Source organism: Achroia grisella, unplaced genomic scaffold, assembly GCF_030625045.1.
Source record: "Achroia grisella isolate CSIRO2021 unplaced genomic scaffold, CSIRO_AGI_Agris_v1 utg1186, whole genome shotgun sequence".
NCBI classification, from domain to species: domain Eukaryota; kingdom Metazoa; phylum Arthropoda; class Insecta; order Lepidoptera; family Pyralidae; genus Achroia; species Achroia grisella.
Genome location: NW_026712592.1, coordinates 3,747,211 through 3,765,627, shown reverse-complemented (window position 1 = coordinate 3,765,627; position 18,417 = coordinate 3,747,211). Strand labels below are relative to the sequence as shown.

Genomic DNA, 18,417 nt, shown 5'->3' with positions numbered 1-18,417 from the left:
TGACCTCCAAGTGGTTCGCCCTGGAAACCATCGTGATAAATTCTTGGTCAATTTTTCACGATGGGCTAATTGATACCTCAAGTTCATTTATTATCCTCCACTGGTGCCCCGTCAGCGAAAACCGTTATTGCATCATTTCATTATCATATACATAAAAAACACACTGTCACACATCGTTCCCCTTGTCACCATTATAAATAGTCACTTTATAGTAAAATGTACGTAATGCAGTACGTACATAATTAATATTCTTTCAATAATATCTAGGTATATTCACAGGTCGAGAGATTATCAGAAATATCACTCGCATTCGGTTTGTTGTCGGTGGTCGCAAGACAATAGTCGGGGAATTTCCCCATATGGTAAAAAATTTTTTATTTATTTTTCCTTATCTGTAAATAATGTTCACAACCTAATCAGATAATTTTAATTATCTTTAATTTTATTTCTTAATCAACGTTTCCGTTGCCAGATAGAAATATAAATTGGCACAAAAGGTGTTTATATTGGTCAGATTCGAACTGACGATATGTCAGAGCCTAAGAGAGATATATACGTCAGAGACATATATTCAAGTTTTTTATGTAATTCTAAAAGTCACCTACATAAATGAGGCATAATTTATCATGACGCCAATGATTCATGCGTTGCTATTTACTGTCACAACTCATTCGTCAACCGAAATACACCTTACTAAGCAAGCAGCTTGACGGCTGAAATGGATAGACAGTCGTATCCACACAAAGGTCTTTTTACATTGTCGACCTCAGTGATTTAAATATTGTGTAATAATATGTTCTCAACAGGGGGCTATCGGTTGGAAAACTCCCATCGATACTTGGATATTTAAATGTGGAAGCTCCCTCATTAGCCCGAAATTTGTGCTCACTGCCGCCCACTGCACAAAGGCTTCACCCAGAGATACCAGTATTGCAGATATCGATCCTAAAATCGTAAGATTTGGCACAAAAAACATATTTTTAGACAATGTAAGTAATATATAATTAATTTTATATATATCAAATAGTTACTTGTTTCTAAATATCATTGAATTGTGTTCACGATCATAACCCTTTTAGCCGATCGATATTTAACTATCGACAATTGTAACTGTAAGGCACCTATTACATATACACAACTAGCTGTGCCCGTGACTTAGTGCGCGTGTACATTAAACAAAACATTGATTTTTATAACTTTATCCCCTAAAGGGGTTATAAATTTAAAACAATAAATTCAATAAATATAAATGGTATTCACCTCGTCACGATTTCATTATATGTAAAGATAATTCTCCACAGGAAGTATCATCTCTTAAAGCTGACGTATCAATATCCAGAGTTATTATACATCCAAAGTATAAACCTCCAAAGAAGTATTACGATATAGCCTTAATGGAATTAGAAACTGAAGTTCAATTCAATAAGATGGTACAACCAGCTTGTCTTTGGCACAAACCAGATGACAGCTTTGGTAATTTGGCTTCTGTGACTGGATGGGGTATTTTAAAAGCTGGTAAATAATTTTATTATCTACTATTATTAAATTGGTAATATATTTAATTATCCTATACAATCTTGCACACATTATTTTTTAGCATTGCATAAAATTGAAATTCATGTAGGATATTTTAGTTTATTTATTTATTTATTTGAGCGACCAACAAAACATACACTATGAGGTTACAATTATTATAACTTGCAAAGAGTTCAGGTATAGAGTGTTGACTTAATTACACGGCATGCGATATTGTTTTCAGAAGTTTATATATATATATATGTATACAATTTTTTTTTTATATATATTATATTTATATATGTATTAATATTATATTTATATATTTATATGTGTATAAATATTATAGTTTTAATTTTAACTGTGTTAATGAAACGGGTTTAACTTTTGTCTCAATATGTGTTCTTGAATGGTTGACTTGAACTTGGAGAAACCAGAAAACACGTCAATATCCGAACTCTTCGCTACAATATTATAGTTATTTTCTAGTCTATTAATGGTGGAGAAGTGTCCCAAATTGCTTCTGAATTGCTTTTTTGCAAATAAGGAATACTTTTTACTGCGAGGTAATTTATAGGGTGCGTTCATAGTTATTTGTTCTAGCAATGCAGGGCAATCAAGGACACCATTTATAATTTTATGGAAAAATGCACCGTCAAGCAACTGTCTCCTATCTTCGAGACTCGTTAATTTGAAATATTTCAAACGTTTATTAAATGATTTTAATTCCTTTGCCATTTCGCTATGATAAGAAAGGTGCCAGATAAAACGTTTGAGTATGGATTCTATGCGATTTCTATGTACCATATAATAAGGGGTCCATACCTGACAACAGTATTCTAGACCAGATCTGATAAGCGCGTTAATATGGAGATTTTAGTGCCAGTTTACGCCAATTTGAACTGTTTCCAATTCCGCAACATAAAACCCAACAATTTAAAGCTTTTAGTTACCAAATGATTAACATGAGTGTTGAAATGTAGCCTATTATCAATGTAAATTCCCAAATCTCGTACAACTTCTGCCTCTGTTAATGTACTGTTACATAACTTATATGAATTAAAATAGTTTTTTTTGGACGTGAGAAATGAATAAAGTTGCATCTTAATACACCATGTGGAGAATCTGTCTAAGTCTTTTTGTAGTTCGTCACAGTCAGATGAATTATTAATAATTTTCATAATTTTCAAGTTGCTTATGAACATCAATTTTTTTATTATTATATTTTTTTCCCTACCGTTCAGTTCAGTATACAAATCCAATTGAGAAGAACTAGCAAGAAACTCGATTAACATTGAGATCTCGCAATATAATGTATTAGTTTCTGAATACTAATGCATAAACAACCACTAACATCTTAATTATACCGTGCCTGTGCCTTAGAAATTGAAATAGCATAAAGCTGTTCAACCTCCTGATGGTAAGGGGTAATCGTCACCATGAGTAAGAATGGTCGCATGGTGACTTCATGCTAACCCTCATGCGACTAATCGTAAGGAGTAAGATATATTTTTTATTGTGTGATAATAAAATCTCTAACGGTTTATGCTGGCGAGACACCAGTGGAGGATAATAAGACGAGCATGAGGTCAGGTTAGTTACCCCATCTTGAAAAATTCAAAAAGAATTTATCACGATGGTTTCTACTCGTGGACATCAAACTGATATGGTACATTGGTAGCAATACAGTCATGAGTCCACATTACTAATAATCCAATTTCAGCCTGGACTCTAAGTCCAAATCATACCTTCAAACACTGTAATTTATTTCTTATTTTTTATTCTATTTTTTATTACACAATAAAAAGTTATGACTGAACAGAGGTTACGTGAATGGGAGTTGCTGATAAACCGAATTCAAATAAATGGGAAAGGAAAGGTCGAAAATGCTAGTGTATCAAAGTTAGTCTTTGCGGCCACGAATTAATAACCATTTATGTTGTGAGCGAAATTTGAAAACATAGTCATGCTTTCTCAGGCCAGAATCGGATCAAATACGGTTGTTAATTTCACTGTGTTATCTGACCATTAAAATCATGAAAATATAAAGCAAGTTTGCCAGTAGAAATAGGTTAGGTGTGTACCCATGCAAATAACTTTACATAGAGGCAAGTTTATACCTCGATTAAATATTTGCTTATTCTAGAAGAGAGATTAGATAGGTAAACATAGTGCATGACTACCTTAGCTAAGAGGGAGGACGTAATTTTATTCGAAGCAAATAACGAGAGCCAATGTATTTGCCATGTACCTTTAGATAAGTTTATTTACAATACTGGACTGATGGTGATGCTGATGGTGCGTAGTTTTTTATAGACTACAGTATATTATATTCTCACAATTGGTTTTATTTATATCAATTTTTATTAAATTATTTTTTATTAAAAGCTATTGCAAGGTCGAATTTAATAGTACCAATTTTTTTAAATATTATTACGCCTGAGGCTTAGGGTACATAATTTTGTAATCACAAGCTGTTATACTAAGGTTTATAACAATTTGCTGTTTTGTCGAAATTGTCTAATCGTGTAGATGCTTCACCGGATGAAAATATTGCTTAGTGAAGAGAGCGTTGCAAACACAAGGAAGAACATATTAAGCATCTAAATACCAACTCCTGCCTGACGAATATGACTTTAGTCCAAGGATATTGCTATAAATCCAAGCCTAGGCTCAGCTCATAAAAAAATAAAAATAAAAAATAATTTATTTATGTAGTACATTTTAGCCGCATATGCACGTTAAGTTTGTGTTAATAATTTTTGTCCTACCGTCCAGTTCATTACACAGATTCAATTGAGAAGAACTGACAGGAAACTGAAACTATTTTTAAGAGCCAGTTTTAAACAACCTGACTTTAAAATAAAAATATTTTCGATCACCGTGAGAATAAAAACAGAACATTGATCATGGAGGAAAGGCAATTATTATATAAATATGGAGTGTGTATAGATACGTATATGTAATTTCAGGTGCCCGCAATACATCAGCAGAACTACAAGCCGGAGATGTTAACATCATTAATTCTACATCGTGCGGCGAATTGCTGAAATCCTCATCCAACAGGCACTGGGACGGAATAAAGGATCACCAGCTTTGTGCTGGAAAACCGCAAGGTGGTGTTGACGCTTGTCAGGTGTGTATTTCAAGAATGATTTGCAAGAAATGCTTGCGAAATTTCAACACTGAATAACAGCTGATAAGCTATTTCTTTTGTGGTATACAAACAAAAACCGTTAACAAAATTTGAAATTAATCTTACCACAATGCATTAGTTAAAACTGTATCCTAATCGGTTATGCTGATTCTGTAATTAGCGCGCACCGAACTCACGTAATGCACTATCATTGTTTTGAGTTCTGTTACTAAAGTCTCTCAATAATAATTTATATGAGGATAAATCCTTCATGTATGGCAATTAATTATGTTTTTATTATATATATTAATATCATATTGTAATTTGACGACCTGGGTAATCTCGCGGATTTAACACGCCGCATTCTTCCGATGGTCGTGGATTTGATTACTCGGACGTTACTAACATTTGTGTTTGTAATGACTGCTTGTAATGGTCTGAGTGTTTTTTATATATATTATGTAAGTATTTATAAATTCAAAATGTTTAAGCATTTCTATGAGCTGTCTAAGTAGGTACTCTATCTATTATAAACACAAGGTCTGCTTAGCTTGCGATGATGCAGTGTTGATTATTCAGTGTTATTCTAATTATTATGTGTAGAATTTTTATCGACCAGCCGAGAAGTCCAATTGTAAAATTTCTATAGTTATAAGATTAGTTTCGCTAAAAATTTATAAAATTTGGAATTATACAAAACCGTTCCCTAATCAATCGTTCCAACGTTCGACTCATTCGTTCCTCACTTCACTCATATATCCACTATCGCATCACACGTGTTGCGTTCCAAACCACGCATACAACACTCAGTTAATTTAGTTGTTCCATTACATACGAATTCCGGATTAGTGTTACTATTTCACAATTCATAATATTTACGTAGTTCTGTCTTGAATGTAATAACGGGTTTATTGCACTAAGTCACTTATCATAATTTTATTCTTAATGTAATTAACAAAATTAATTATTTTTTTACGTTTATTGCAGGGTGACTCTGGTGGACCATTACAAGTACAAATCCCACTACCAAAAACATTCACTGCTAGAGAAGGTTCTATGTATAATATAATTGGAGTAACATCATTCGGCGTGGGCTGCGCTCTACCAAATTTACCCGGAGTATACACAAGAGTGTCCAGTTTTATTGATTGGATTGAAAATATTGTTTGGATCAGTCAATAAAAATACTATTATTGTAAAGAATTAAATGGCACATTGATATTTATTTATTTATTTTAATATTATAAACTTAATATTATTTTTATTACGTAATTTACATATATATAAAAGAACACGTAGTCTCTGTGGTCAAGACATTGATGATAAGACTATCCCTATAGCCAGTCTTCCTTCATAAAGGTGGGCAGCATGTTGAGAGGAAACCTGGGCCATAAACGAATAATATTACAAAACGATTTAATGAAATGATTTGTTTTAATATATACCTTTTAAAATCATTCTAACAAATTGATTTGTTATAGTTTTATTCTATTTATTATATATAGGTAAAACGAAAAAAGACTAGGTGTACGGAGAATATATATTCAGAAAGTAAATATAAAAGTATTGATATGAAAGAATGATTTATTAAAACAAGAATGTACTATTAAAGAATAATAAATTTAAATAGAAATTTAGAATTAAAAATATATTTCTGATTAACCAGAGAGAACAAGATTAAATAAATTGTTATACTGAACAAAATCAAATATGTTTGATCAATCCATACCATAATTTCAACAACGATTAAAAACTATAAAAAATTGTATAAACTGTGTTTTAAAGATTCCCGTCTTTTATATATGATTGTAATCATGTATTATGTGTCTTTTTCCTGTTCAAACACCTTTAATGTCCGATCTTGTCATTCCAGTTCAAGATTTAGTCTGCGAGAGACGCTCATATTTATTTATAGTGAAAATTAATACCAGTTAAAATTAACACCAAAATTAACCACCACTCACTTTGTCCATTGATATTACGGCAATCATTATCATTATGTGCACGTTTATTCTGAGGATATATTTCATAGGTGAATATAAATATATATATATATACTTACGTATTATTACGATACTATTGTACCGTTATAAGCAGGTACAGTTTGTGACTTAGGATGTTCGAGATAAATCCTTGGGTACTACTCATCCGATTTTGAAAATTCTCTTAGTTTTAGGGTTGAATAACCCATTTAACCCAATAATGGATGATAATGTAATGGTGCACCTGCCTGCGCTACCAGTTTACGCTGGCGGGGCACCAGTGGAGGATCATAAGATGAGTTTGAAGTCAGGTCAGTTAGCCTATTGTAGTAAATTCATCATGAATTTATCACAATGGTTTCCAGGGGAACCACGTGGAGGTCCACCTGATATGGTACATTGCTAGCAATCGGATTATTAGTCCACATTACTAACAATACCCCTTTCCCCAACCCAATAAAGTTATATAACATCATGTTACGACTAAAAGGAATAGTTCTGGATATAAAACTTGAAAAAAATGCGACGCAGACCAAGCCGCGTGGGTCAGCTAGTAATTAAAAAAAAAGTTTTAGGTAGAATAAAATGACAAATAAACTGACAACCGACCTATATTAAACTCATGTTTAATATACATTATTTATATTGTTGTGTGTGAAAATCTGTTTAGGTGTATATACACTTGCCAAAACTTACTATATACTATAATGGTTTACCTATTTTTAATGGATTGGTTCCGTACAATTTTTTAGCGCGGTGATGATGTCTTAACTTGAAAAGTAGTTTAAGTACATATTCATCACACATATAAAAATAAAAATATAGTAAGTTACATTATAAGTAATAGGGGTGCTACTGTATTATAATAAAAAGAGATTTTTACAACATTTGCTTCTGTGAGAAACCGGTTGCAAATTATTAAAAAAACTAAAAATATTTCTAGTAATAACTAGTGAAAACCGGAAATAACTAGTTTCACTACGAACCCGCGATACTTGGATACAGTATTAAAACATGTTCACACATTTTATTTGACACGTCACTTGATTATCGAGAACTGTTATTAATGCGAAAATAATAAGTATTTAAGAATATATCTACAACACGTGATGAATAAATCACTTATCCGTTCTGTTATATCATTTATTTACATATGCATATATATATAATCATGTTTAATTAGCGCTCACAATAAACTATATTAGAATAGATTTTACAATATTATTACCACAATACAATTTAATTACTTATTTTAAGTTGCATTATTAAAATAATATAATTAATACAAGCTTACTTTACAGAATTAAAAAAATGTTTTGTTAGATTCTTGTCTCTATGTCTGTGCAGTTTTTGAGATTTTGTTTTGTTTTATCTGTGCATTCAGCAAGCTAATCTCAGAAACAAATTAACCGATGTGAATGCGATATTCACTGTTACATTATAGGAATTTATATATCATTTTCTGTTTTTTATATAATCAATTTAAAGATAATAAATAATATAATAATGATAACTCAGAACAATTCACACAACGCCATTTAGACGCAGTCTAAGCTAATGATATTCCAAATACCAAGCGTACAATTTGCATGCTCAACTAGTACACAAATAAAATATCTGATAGTAAATGTTTAGTAAATTAACGTTACATTGTTTATTACAAATGACCCTGTTTCTGGCATTCAACTCGTTAAACTTAACGATAACTAAATCCAGATTAATTTAGATACACTAATGAAACCAGTTTCTATGATAAATAGTGGATTAAGCATTTTTTATTTGTTTCTATACTCATGCAAATTTTTATAACCTCTAAGGCTTTATAATTTTATGCAAGATAATGTTCAATGACCTCGGTCATGTTAAGATTGTTTGTTTTGCATGATGTTATATAATTACTACTGGAATTATTATTATTATATATATACATATTAATAAAGTCATAGATTATAAAACTACCAATACCCATCACACTGGTGTACAAGATATTGATGGAAGTAGTATGACTACAAGCATCAATCATAATAAAATTACCCTTTCAGTATGAATTTTTAAAGTTACAATGAAAACTATACAAAATTCGATAAGTGGTTTCGAAGGAACTGTACTGTACTGTTTATGTGTAATAGATATATTATTAAAAATTTCAGTTGCTGTAATACAAATTATACAAGCGGCAAAAGTAACCGTTTCTAGGGTAAGTGTATTATTGTATAATATAAACAAAACAATAAGCAGAGAGTAGAATAAATTCACATTGATAACATTAACCCAAATTAGACCTTATCTGTTTAGACTAATTTATTTCTCTCATTTCAAAATATATGTTATCTATCACAGAACCAATTTGAAACCGTTTCATCCTAAGAGTGTATACATATATAGCTTATAGCATAATTAGTAATAAAAAAACATAAAATCAACATTACAGCAAAACTTAGAAGTTGATATACCAAAATTTATAATTTTCGAGTTATTATTACTGTTCCACATGGACTCTGTGATATATATGTAACCGGTTTTACCTAGGAGAATCTATTTTAAACTCAAGCAATCTAGTTTGGTTGCCCTATTCATATAGCGGAACCCAAAACCTTAAGTAATTTCCCAAAATTTCTATCATATCGGGAGATATACTATTTCCAGATTTAACCAGATTCCAGTAAAATAACATCTTCTTCTCAGACGAAAGCTTTTATTCTGTTGTATCATAATCTTCTTTCAGCGCCGAGATGGGTGGGATTGGAGTCATATTGATTCACTTGACACAACGCCTACTGTAAGAATCAAATGATTTAAACTTTATTCACGATTGTCCGAGATTGGTGTATACATTATATATACGTAAACGAAATATTTACAGGAATAATATTATTTATGAACCCAATATTTTGATAATGTTACATGTTCTGTGGCCTTTACGGGGTAATAAGGAAAACGTGCGGAATTAATTATTTTCGAAATGTCGCCTTTTAAGTTCACAATTACGTTACGAATAATAAGATGACAAACAAACGTTCATAATATATGCTAAGATTTATTTTGTATAAAATATAAATTATTACCAATTATGATAACAATAGATTTGGTTTTATATAATGACGAAGACGAAGACGAACATACTCACAAATCGCTAAGATTTAGAATCACTGAGTACATAAGCATTACATGGTATAAAATAAAGCCGCTATCACTGTCTGTCCCTATATATGTTTAAATCTTTAAACTACGCAACGGATTTTGAAGTATTTTTTTTAATAGATAGAGTGATTGTAGAGGAAGGTTTATATATATATATATATAATGCATGTACACCCGTGGGAGGCCCGAGCGAGTAGCTAGTACATAACAAAATTAAAAAACATTTTTTCAAATAAACATAATTAATAGATGTTATAATATACCTTATAGTAGTAATTAATTACGATTAATGAGCGAAATGATTAAAGGACAGTTTCCTTGTCTTTCGAATTCAATTATTATTAGGTACATATGAAATTGACGTTTTGTTGTACTGGCCACTTTGATCTCAAATATCTCCTCTTTGGTTAGGAATTCCAATTTCAAATTTATACATATATTTACTCATGCATTTGTTTTTCTAAAACCGTAATACATATGTTTTTTTCATCTTTGATTTTTTCTTTGCGTCACTCAGCGTACAAAATAGAGAACTTAAAATATCGCGTTATTTACGAGTACGAGTTCCACTGTGGCACCAGTGCTGCAGAAACGGAAGCGAAAATTCACTCAAAAAAAGTTACTTGTGAGCGTTTGGAGGACTAGTGCCGGTGTTGTTCACTTCAGCTTTCTTAAATCTGGCCAGACGATTATAGCAGATATGTATTGTCAGCAATTGCAACCCATGATGGAAAAGCTAGCTGCTAAACAACCGAGGCTAGTCAATCGCCGTAGGACTGCTGCAATGCTAAATCACACGCTGCACAATAGACAGGAAAAAATTTAATTCCGATAGGGCAGTCCAAAGTGCCTTCAAAATTTTGATAATTCCCGTCCGTATGGTTTTTTTAGTAAAGGTATCAATGAACTATGAGATGGCAAAAGTGCATAAATAGCAATGGTACATACTTTGATTAAATAAATATATTATATGTCGAAAAAATCGACTTTAGGTAACTCCCTTACAAAATGACAATTTGATATGTTAGGACCTAATATATTTATTACAGACAGCTGTTAACCAGAGATTATTAGCACCCACAACAACAACAACCACAGCAACAACAACAGCGGCTCCGTGTCATGAACCACCAGGCGTCCAACCAAACTTCCACACTTCAGGCCGCAGAATAAGCACAATAAGTTAATAACTATACCTTAATCCATAATATAATACCTTAATTTAATATATAACAAAGTAGTAATGGGAATTGTTAGTAATGTGGACTAATAGCACATTGCTAGCAATGTACCGGCTGGTTAATAAGGTTGTTTGCTATTATTATGTAATGGCCGACACCGATTTACTTCCTATGGTCGCAGGTTCAATTCCTCGACGGTGCAAACATTTATATTCAAGAGTATGATTTGTATTGATATTGATTTTCTATATATATTATGTATATATTTACAAAATGCATTTAAGTGTTTATATCTGATGTCTAGTACACAGAAAACAAGCTCTACTTAGTTTAGGATTAGATGGTTCTGTGTGAATTAACCAGGGTTATTACTATTAGCATTGTCATATTGACTAAATAAACAACCAAACCTAATAATACATTAATTATATAAATACCTTCATCTACCTGATTACTATAAGAAAAAAGGTAGATTTTGTTAAACCTTGAATTCACTGGCCGTTTGTAAATAGGAGATATTTTGTTCTTGCAATTTTTTTAATATTATTATTTCTATTACTAATACTGGGCCCTATAATAATAAACCATCAAGCATCTCTCTACTTTTTTTTATTATTATTGATTTATATTAGTTTTTTTTTCTACATTTCACAGAATGCTACGAATACATCTGGCAGTTAAAAGATCGAGTAGATAAAGCAGACAAGTATAAAAGATGTAAGTAATATATTATTTGAACTGTAATGTGATAGACTTTGTAGACTCGTCTACGGAGTACCTCAGTCTCACCTATATATTGGTGAGACAAGGCAGTGAAATTACGGGTTATAGAGACATAAAAATTTAGTTCTCCAGAAAGGCAATGCATGATTGGTACCACGGGCATCACATGATAACGTGTTCTGCTGTTCATGTATGTAGGCGATATCATCAGGTAGGCCGTCAGCTTATTTAACGTTCCAATTAAGCACTTTAAAAAAAATTAATGTAAATTTATTTATATAATATACGTGTAGGCACCATATTCTTACTAGTACTAATGTTATAGATTAGAGTGTCAAGTATCAAAGTATCATCTAGTAATTTGTTTGTCTGTCAATATTAATGTTCTCAATTATGATTTATTTAGCTGTATATTCAAGAAAATATAACAAAATACACCTGTAAAAGGGAAATTTTATAATATCACGTAATATGCCAATTCATTATTCACATAATATAAGATATTTATATTGTCGAATACATATATTCATACATATTTAATATAATAATCTTAAATTGTATTAACTAATTATATTATTTACATAACTTAATAATACAACTACAACCTAAAATTAAAAAGCTTAAAAAATATAATACAATAACTACAATATATTTTTAAAAGGGGTCCCTTTAGGCAAAGTTCCGAAGATACTGGCAGCGTTCCCTCTTTGAATAGCTAGACTAATTCTTTGTCCGAAGTAGCTGCCAGCTCTTCGGTCTTCTGTGATGTCGACTAACCTTTTCATTATTTCTTTGAAAAGTCTTATAGCGCTAGGACCCCACGGACCGTTTATATTTATACATGTATTTACAGGTGTAGCTCACCGACGCCCGTCATTGGGCAATCGCCATGTAATCGGAGGCCGGGGTACAAAACCAGGAGAATTTCCACACATGGTATTTCCTGCATTTTCCTTTCATTTATTTAAATCCAACAGGATTTTACGCTGCAAATTAAAATATAATCGTATAGATCATGACTTCATGAGTCTCTAGAGATAGACTTTGTAAGAAATCGTCTTCATGAGTATCTCATCCTCACCTATCTTAGCCGCCAAGCAGCTTGCTTTTTCAGCAGTCCTTCGGTTGTAAGGTGTGATTAGAAGAAATTAAATTAAAGGATAAAAGGCACGATATATTAATTATTATTATTATCATTTACTTAGCTTATATATCATAGCACATTATAATATGGAAAATATATAAGAACTTAATGAAAAGGCCAGCAACCCAGTTGGTGCCGCAGCGTATCAATGCAACGCTGATTTTCAGTGGAGACAATTTACTTAGTATAAGACTAGATGGAGCTGTGTGTGCTCTCTTGGATTATTTTTAATATTCTTTTATTGTACAGGGTGCTATAGGTTGGAGAGGTGTCACTGAAAAGTGGTTATTTAATTGTGGAAGCACCCTTATTAGCCCCAACTTCGTGCTAACTGCTGGTCATTGTACAAAAGCATCTCCCAGGGATACCAGAATTGCAGATATAGTTCCAAAAATTATAAGATTTGGTGCTAAGAACCTCAAATATCCCAGAGTAAGTATATTTGCTATTTACAAACCCTTTACCACTTCACGATGTAATTTATTGTGTATTTTTCAATCAGCCCAATAGTTGGTAATGTAGTTTGCTATAAGTATAACAATATTTAAATCTATCAATCATAGGTACAGTGTACTTACAAAACAAATGTTCATTTTAAGTACAATAATGAAATAAAAATTACAACACAATAAAATACCTACCCAGTATAAGTAATACAAACGTATTAGCGTTCGAAAAGCGTGCCTATAAGTGCCGACTAGCGATAATTCTTCCAAAGACATTTTTATTATTGACATTACTGATCGCCTCATGAACTAGATCCATTTTTTTAAGTAATCGAAATGACAATCAAGCTGCAATGCCATTCTGATATAATTATTAAGTAAGTGGCTATTAACAGTACTACTGATGTAACTATGCAGTACAAATGCAATATATGTATCTATTTTAACCGAATCTGTTATGAGGCAAATAACTATATCAATGATATCGGGTATTGCGTACAGCAATTGTTAATGCATCTGTCCACTCTATCAGGCATATCAGTCGTGAAAATATACTAGCTTTCCATTGTTACATATATAAAGTGCATATAACAAAAATTAATTTCTCAGGGTACTACTGACACAAATATCTCTAGAATCATACCTCATCCTCAATACAAACCACCGAAGCAATATTATGATATCGCTTTGATGGAAATTAAAAGTCCAGTAGACTTCAGTAAGGTGATACAACCGGCTTGTCTATGGAGCAGAAACCAAGAAAGTTTTGGAACTAAAGCCACAGTCACTGGGTGGGGTGTTTATAGAAACGGTAAATGAATACTATTTACCTTATTAAATAAAATTACATTGTTTACATTGATTTCAATCTTTTTTTTTTACCAAGTTTTATGCTGAAATATTATATAGTATAATTATGTATAGCTAGTAATTTAATTAATTTAATTTAATTAGACACCGCCAGCACGTTTTTGTCTTCTCAATCATTCATTAATAAATCAATCAATTAAATCAAAAATCAATCATTTTATCATACATATAGTTAAATGAGTCTTATTACGAATTGAGGTCCGTTTCATGCTCAGTAAAGCGGTATTAAGTCAGAACCGCATTAATTCTGCCTCACCTTGCATTTCGCAGCACTCAATGGTTCTGAGAATAATTTTATGATAAATAAAAATAATTAAAATCTGTGATTAGGCATTTAAGTAGAAAAATACAGCGACTTAGTACACCGCTTTATTTCCAATGGTCACATCGTTCGATTCCTCGCACGATACAAATATTGAAGTACTAGTATAAGTAGCAAAATAAACATCTTACTACTTATAGGCTATCAGACATACACCACTATTGTCACTCGCCGTTCACAGCTCATGATGCCAGCAGTGTGCGCAAAAAACGATATATTATTTCCTTCTCTTTCCCACATATACTACGTCTCTTTAATAATATCAGGTAACCGTAACACATCGGACGAACTACAAGCTGGTGACATAAACATAATAGACTCTAATAACTGCAACCGGCTGTTAAAATCCTCATCCAACAGACTTTGGGATGGATTACTGGACAATCAGTTCTGCGCTGGGAAATTGGAAGGTGGTATCGACGCCTGTCAGGTACGCAATTTACAGTTTGTTAACTTTGAAAAAGTTTTAATAACATTGTTTTCCAATCTTATTATTTTAATCGACGACCTCGATGGTCTAGAGGTTTAGTACACCGCTTTACTTCCGATGGTCGCGGATTCGATTCCTTGCACGCTGCAAAGATTTGTATTCATGAGTACGTTTGTTTGTATCGCTCTCGGTGTTTTCTATATTAAAAGAAAATATTTAAATATATCTATCAGTTGTCTAGTACCCATAACACAAGCACTGCTTAGCTTGGGACTAAATGGCGATAGATATTATTACTGACCCAGTCTTATAAGTTATTGAATACTAGTTGTATACATCAGCATTATCTGCTTCTTCCTTACCCCAATCATTTTGGTCCGGCGTAATTTGTTTTCTCTTCCATTCATCCCTGTTAGTAGTCATCATTCACTCCCATACTTACGATATCATCTTTCATATAGTCCATCCATTTCTTTTCGGCCTTCCTATGCCCATATAACCATCCACATTTATATGTAACACATTCCTTAAAATATTTTCTTCATTACTTCAGCATTTCCTGCCCTAAAAAATTTTTATTTTTAAAGTAAGACGAAATGATTTACTGAAAGAAAGCCTAATCTGGCATTGTACTAATGCATTTATAAATATAATATTTTTGTTGTATGTAAACAAATTAAACATACATAATAAAAATAGGACATTTTGAGTTTTATGTGTCAACAACATGATGAAGTAAAATTACGATGGATTGAGATTTTTGTATAGTTTTTTTATTATTACATTACAGGGTGATTCAGGAGGACCGTTGCAAGTAAAGATTCCATTACCAGAACCGTACAATAAACGTGAGGCGACTGTACATTACGTCATTGGAATCACATCATTTGGCATTGGCTGCGCTCAGCCGAACTTACCCGGAGTGTATACCAGAGTATCTAGTTTTACCGATTGGGTCGAAAATATTGTTTGGAATTAATAATATGTATCTTGAAATCTCGTAGTTTTAATTATTCAAAATAATGAGACAAAATGGCATACAAACTATATTCAACACCGAAATATAAGAAAAATAAACTATTAAAACAATTACAATTTATGTTACACGAATTAAATACTACACTGTATTTTACTAAATAGCTTTAAAAGTATTTTAAGGTTTACTTAATTGATAAATTTTCGACACATATAATATTATATATCGATCAACTATTAGTTAAATTCCAGTCGTGATACGCATTGAAGTTCTGAAACATGTAACTCGCCGATAACAAAGCGAATATTCTTTAAATAAAAAAGAAGAAACAAGAGAATACACGACCGCCGTCTCTTGTTACGAGTATTGTTAGTAAAATAAGTTAATAACAGCTATTTTTGGACTACGCTTTTCTTTTTAAAATAATATTTTTTATCTACGTAAAATTTTGCGTTATAGAACACAAATTTTCTGGAAAATTACTCCTAGAGTGCTATTAGCATTCTCTATCAGACAACTTTAGCATGTACAGAGATACTCGACGGTTCAGTTTTCAATAAAGTTATAAAATATATTTAATAGGTATAAAAATAATAGTATGTCCTTAATAAAATACTAATTACATATTTAACGTATTTTTCTAACAATGAAAAAATTTCGTTATCATTTCATTGCACACAGATTATGTATTAGGTATTAACATAAATAAAAATTCGCAAAGCTCTGAGTTAGTCATAGCCGCGGCTGACCACTAGTTTAATAATAAAACCAACATGCTGATCTTCAAAAAGTCAGTGTCGATATCGTTAATGATAACTTGCAACTTGTGTTACTTTATAAGTAAATGGCATTTCTAATTTAGATAAAAACTTATTATTATATTAATATGTGAAGTAAAACTTTGTACCCCTTTTTACAAAAATTGCGCGGACTGAGAAGTATGAAATTAATAATAATAACAATGGAAAGCACACACCATCCACATAGTACCCATAGTTTTGTCATCCACAGGAATTATAACATGTTGCAAATCCCCTCCTCTACAATAGACCTATTACAAAAAGCCATCATTCTCATAACATGCCGTATTGTACGGAAATTTCTGTCGTCTTCACTTTCATCATCCTTATATAACTTTTAAACTCATCCACGCTTGGCTAAGGCCCGTGTGTTTGAATGTATTACCCCTGTAAAAAGGGAGATATATAAAACATATGTATAATAATAATAATATTTATTGCTACCAATTTACGTAGTTAAAGTTAGTTATTCTTGTTATAAACTATTATTTTTTTGTTAAATATGTAGCATACAGAGTGTAATGTGTAGGAATGAAGATCCTAAGGACGGTGTTACATATGAATGTGGATCGATATAAGGGTAGAGGAAGACCGAAAAAGAAATGGATGGACTGTGTGAAAGATGATATGGTGAGAAAGAGAGTAAATAACGGGATGACTGCGGACAGAGATGAATGGAAGAGAAAAACATATTACGCCGACCCCAAATAGATGGGATAAGGAAGAAGAAGATGATGATGTAGCATACAGAGAATTTACGAGCACTATCTAAACTAGGCCGTGACTGTATCATAGATACTATTATTAATTTCGCCCAACGTATAGTTTAAACAGAGAAGAAATGTAGAATGCTAATATACATTTTTATAATTATAAATAAAAAACATTAAATCAATAAAAAAACATTACACTCACTAGTATTTGACACACTTTTGTTCTCCTTGCCACCTCCTTAACGTGTCAAGTAATTTATAATTTACCCCTTTACAGTGAAATGAAGTACACATATTATTAATATTCTTTCAATAAGATCTATTTTTACAGGTCGGGAGATTATCAGAAATCTAACACACATTCGGTTTGTTGTCGTGCTTGCAAAACAATAGTCGGGGAATGTGCCTGCATAGTAAACAAATTTTTATTTCTTCCTTTGCTTCCAATATTCACAAACTTAGCTTGGAACTCGATGTAAATGGTACAGTTCAGTTATTATTGTGTTGAATTTTTGTCCAATTGATAAAATTTTTGTGGTTACAAGTTTTATTTCGTTAAAACTTAATTCATAGAAGCAATAAAAATCGTTCCCTTCTCAATCATTCCCGCGTTCGACTCATTCGTGCCTCACTTCACTCATATGTCCACTCTTTCATTACTCTAATTCTGTTCCAATCCTTCCATATAATAATATTTAGTTAACGTAGTAGTTCCATTACATAGTAATTGTAGATTAGTATTATACGTTATCTGTGGTATTACTACTCCACAATTTATAATATTTATTTAATTTTTTCTACAGAAAAAACAAGAACGGGCTTATTGCACTAAGTCACATATTTTTTTCTTAATCTAATTCACTAAGTTTATTCTTCTTATTCATTTATTGCAAGGTGACTCTGGTGGACCTTTACAAGTATAAATCCCACTACCGTGGATGTGGGCTGCGCTCTACCAACCTAACTTACCCGGAGTATACATAAGAGTGTCCAGTTTTATTAATTGGATTGAAAGTATTGTCTGGATCAATGAATAAA

The 18,417-nt window shown here is 31.7% G+C and overlaps 1 protein-coding gene across 1 annotated transcript; it reads left to right on the top strand.

The window, feature by feature from the left end:
* The first annotated feature begins 285 nt into the window (after window positions 1-285).
* LOC131854503 (uncharacterized) lies at window positions 286-15,869 on the top strand. Its single transcript, XM_059205634.1, has 15 exons — window positions 286-362; window positions 807-989; window positions 1,302-1,515; window positions 4,488-4,651; window positions 5,639-5,827; window positions 6,157-6,202; window positions 8,691-8,830; window positions 9,359-9,412; window positions 10,824-10,956; window positions 11,610-11,672; window positions 12,532-12,614; window positions 13,072-13,254; window positions 13,878-14,079; window positions 14,727-14,890; window positions 15,681-15,869. Exons 1-15 carry the CDS (start codon window positions 360-362, stop codon window positions 15,867-15,869), a joined length of 2,010 nt encoding a protein of 669 aa, XP_059061617.1. The 5' UTR covers window positions 286-359.
* The last annotated feature ends 2,548 nt before the right edge of the window (window positions 15,870-18,417 follow it).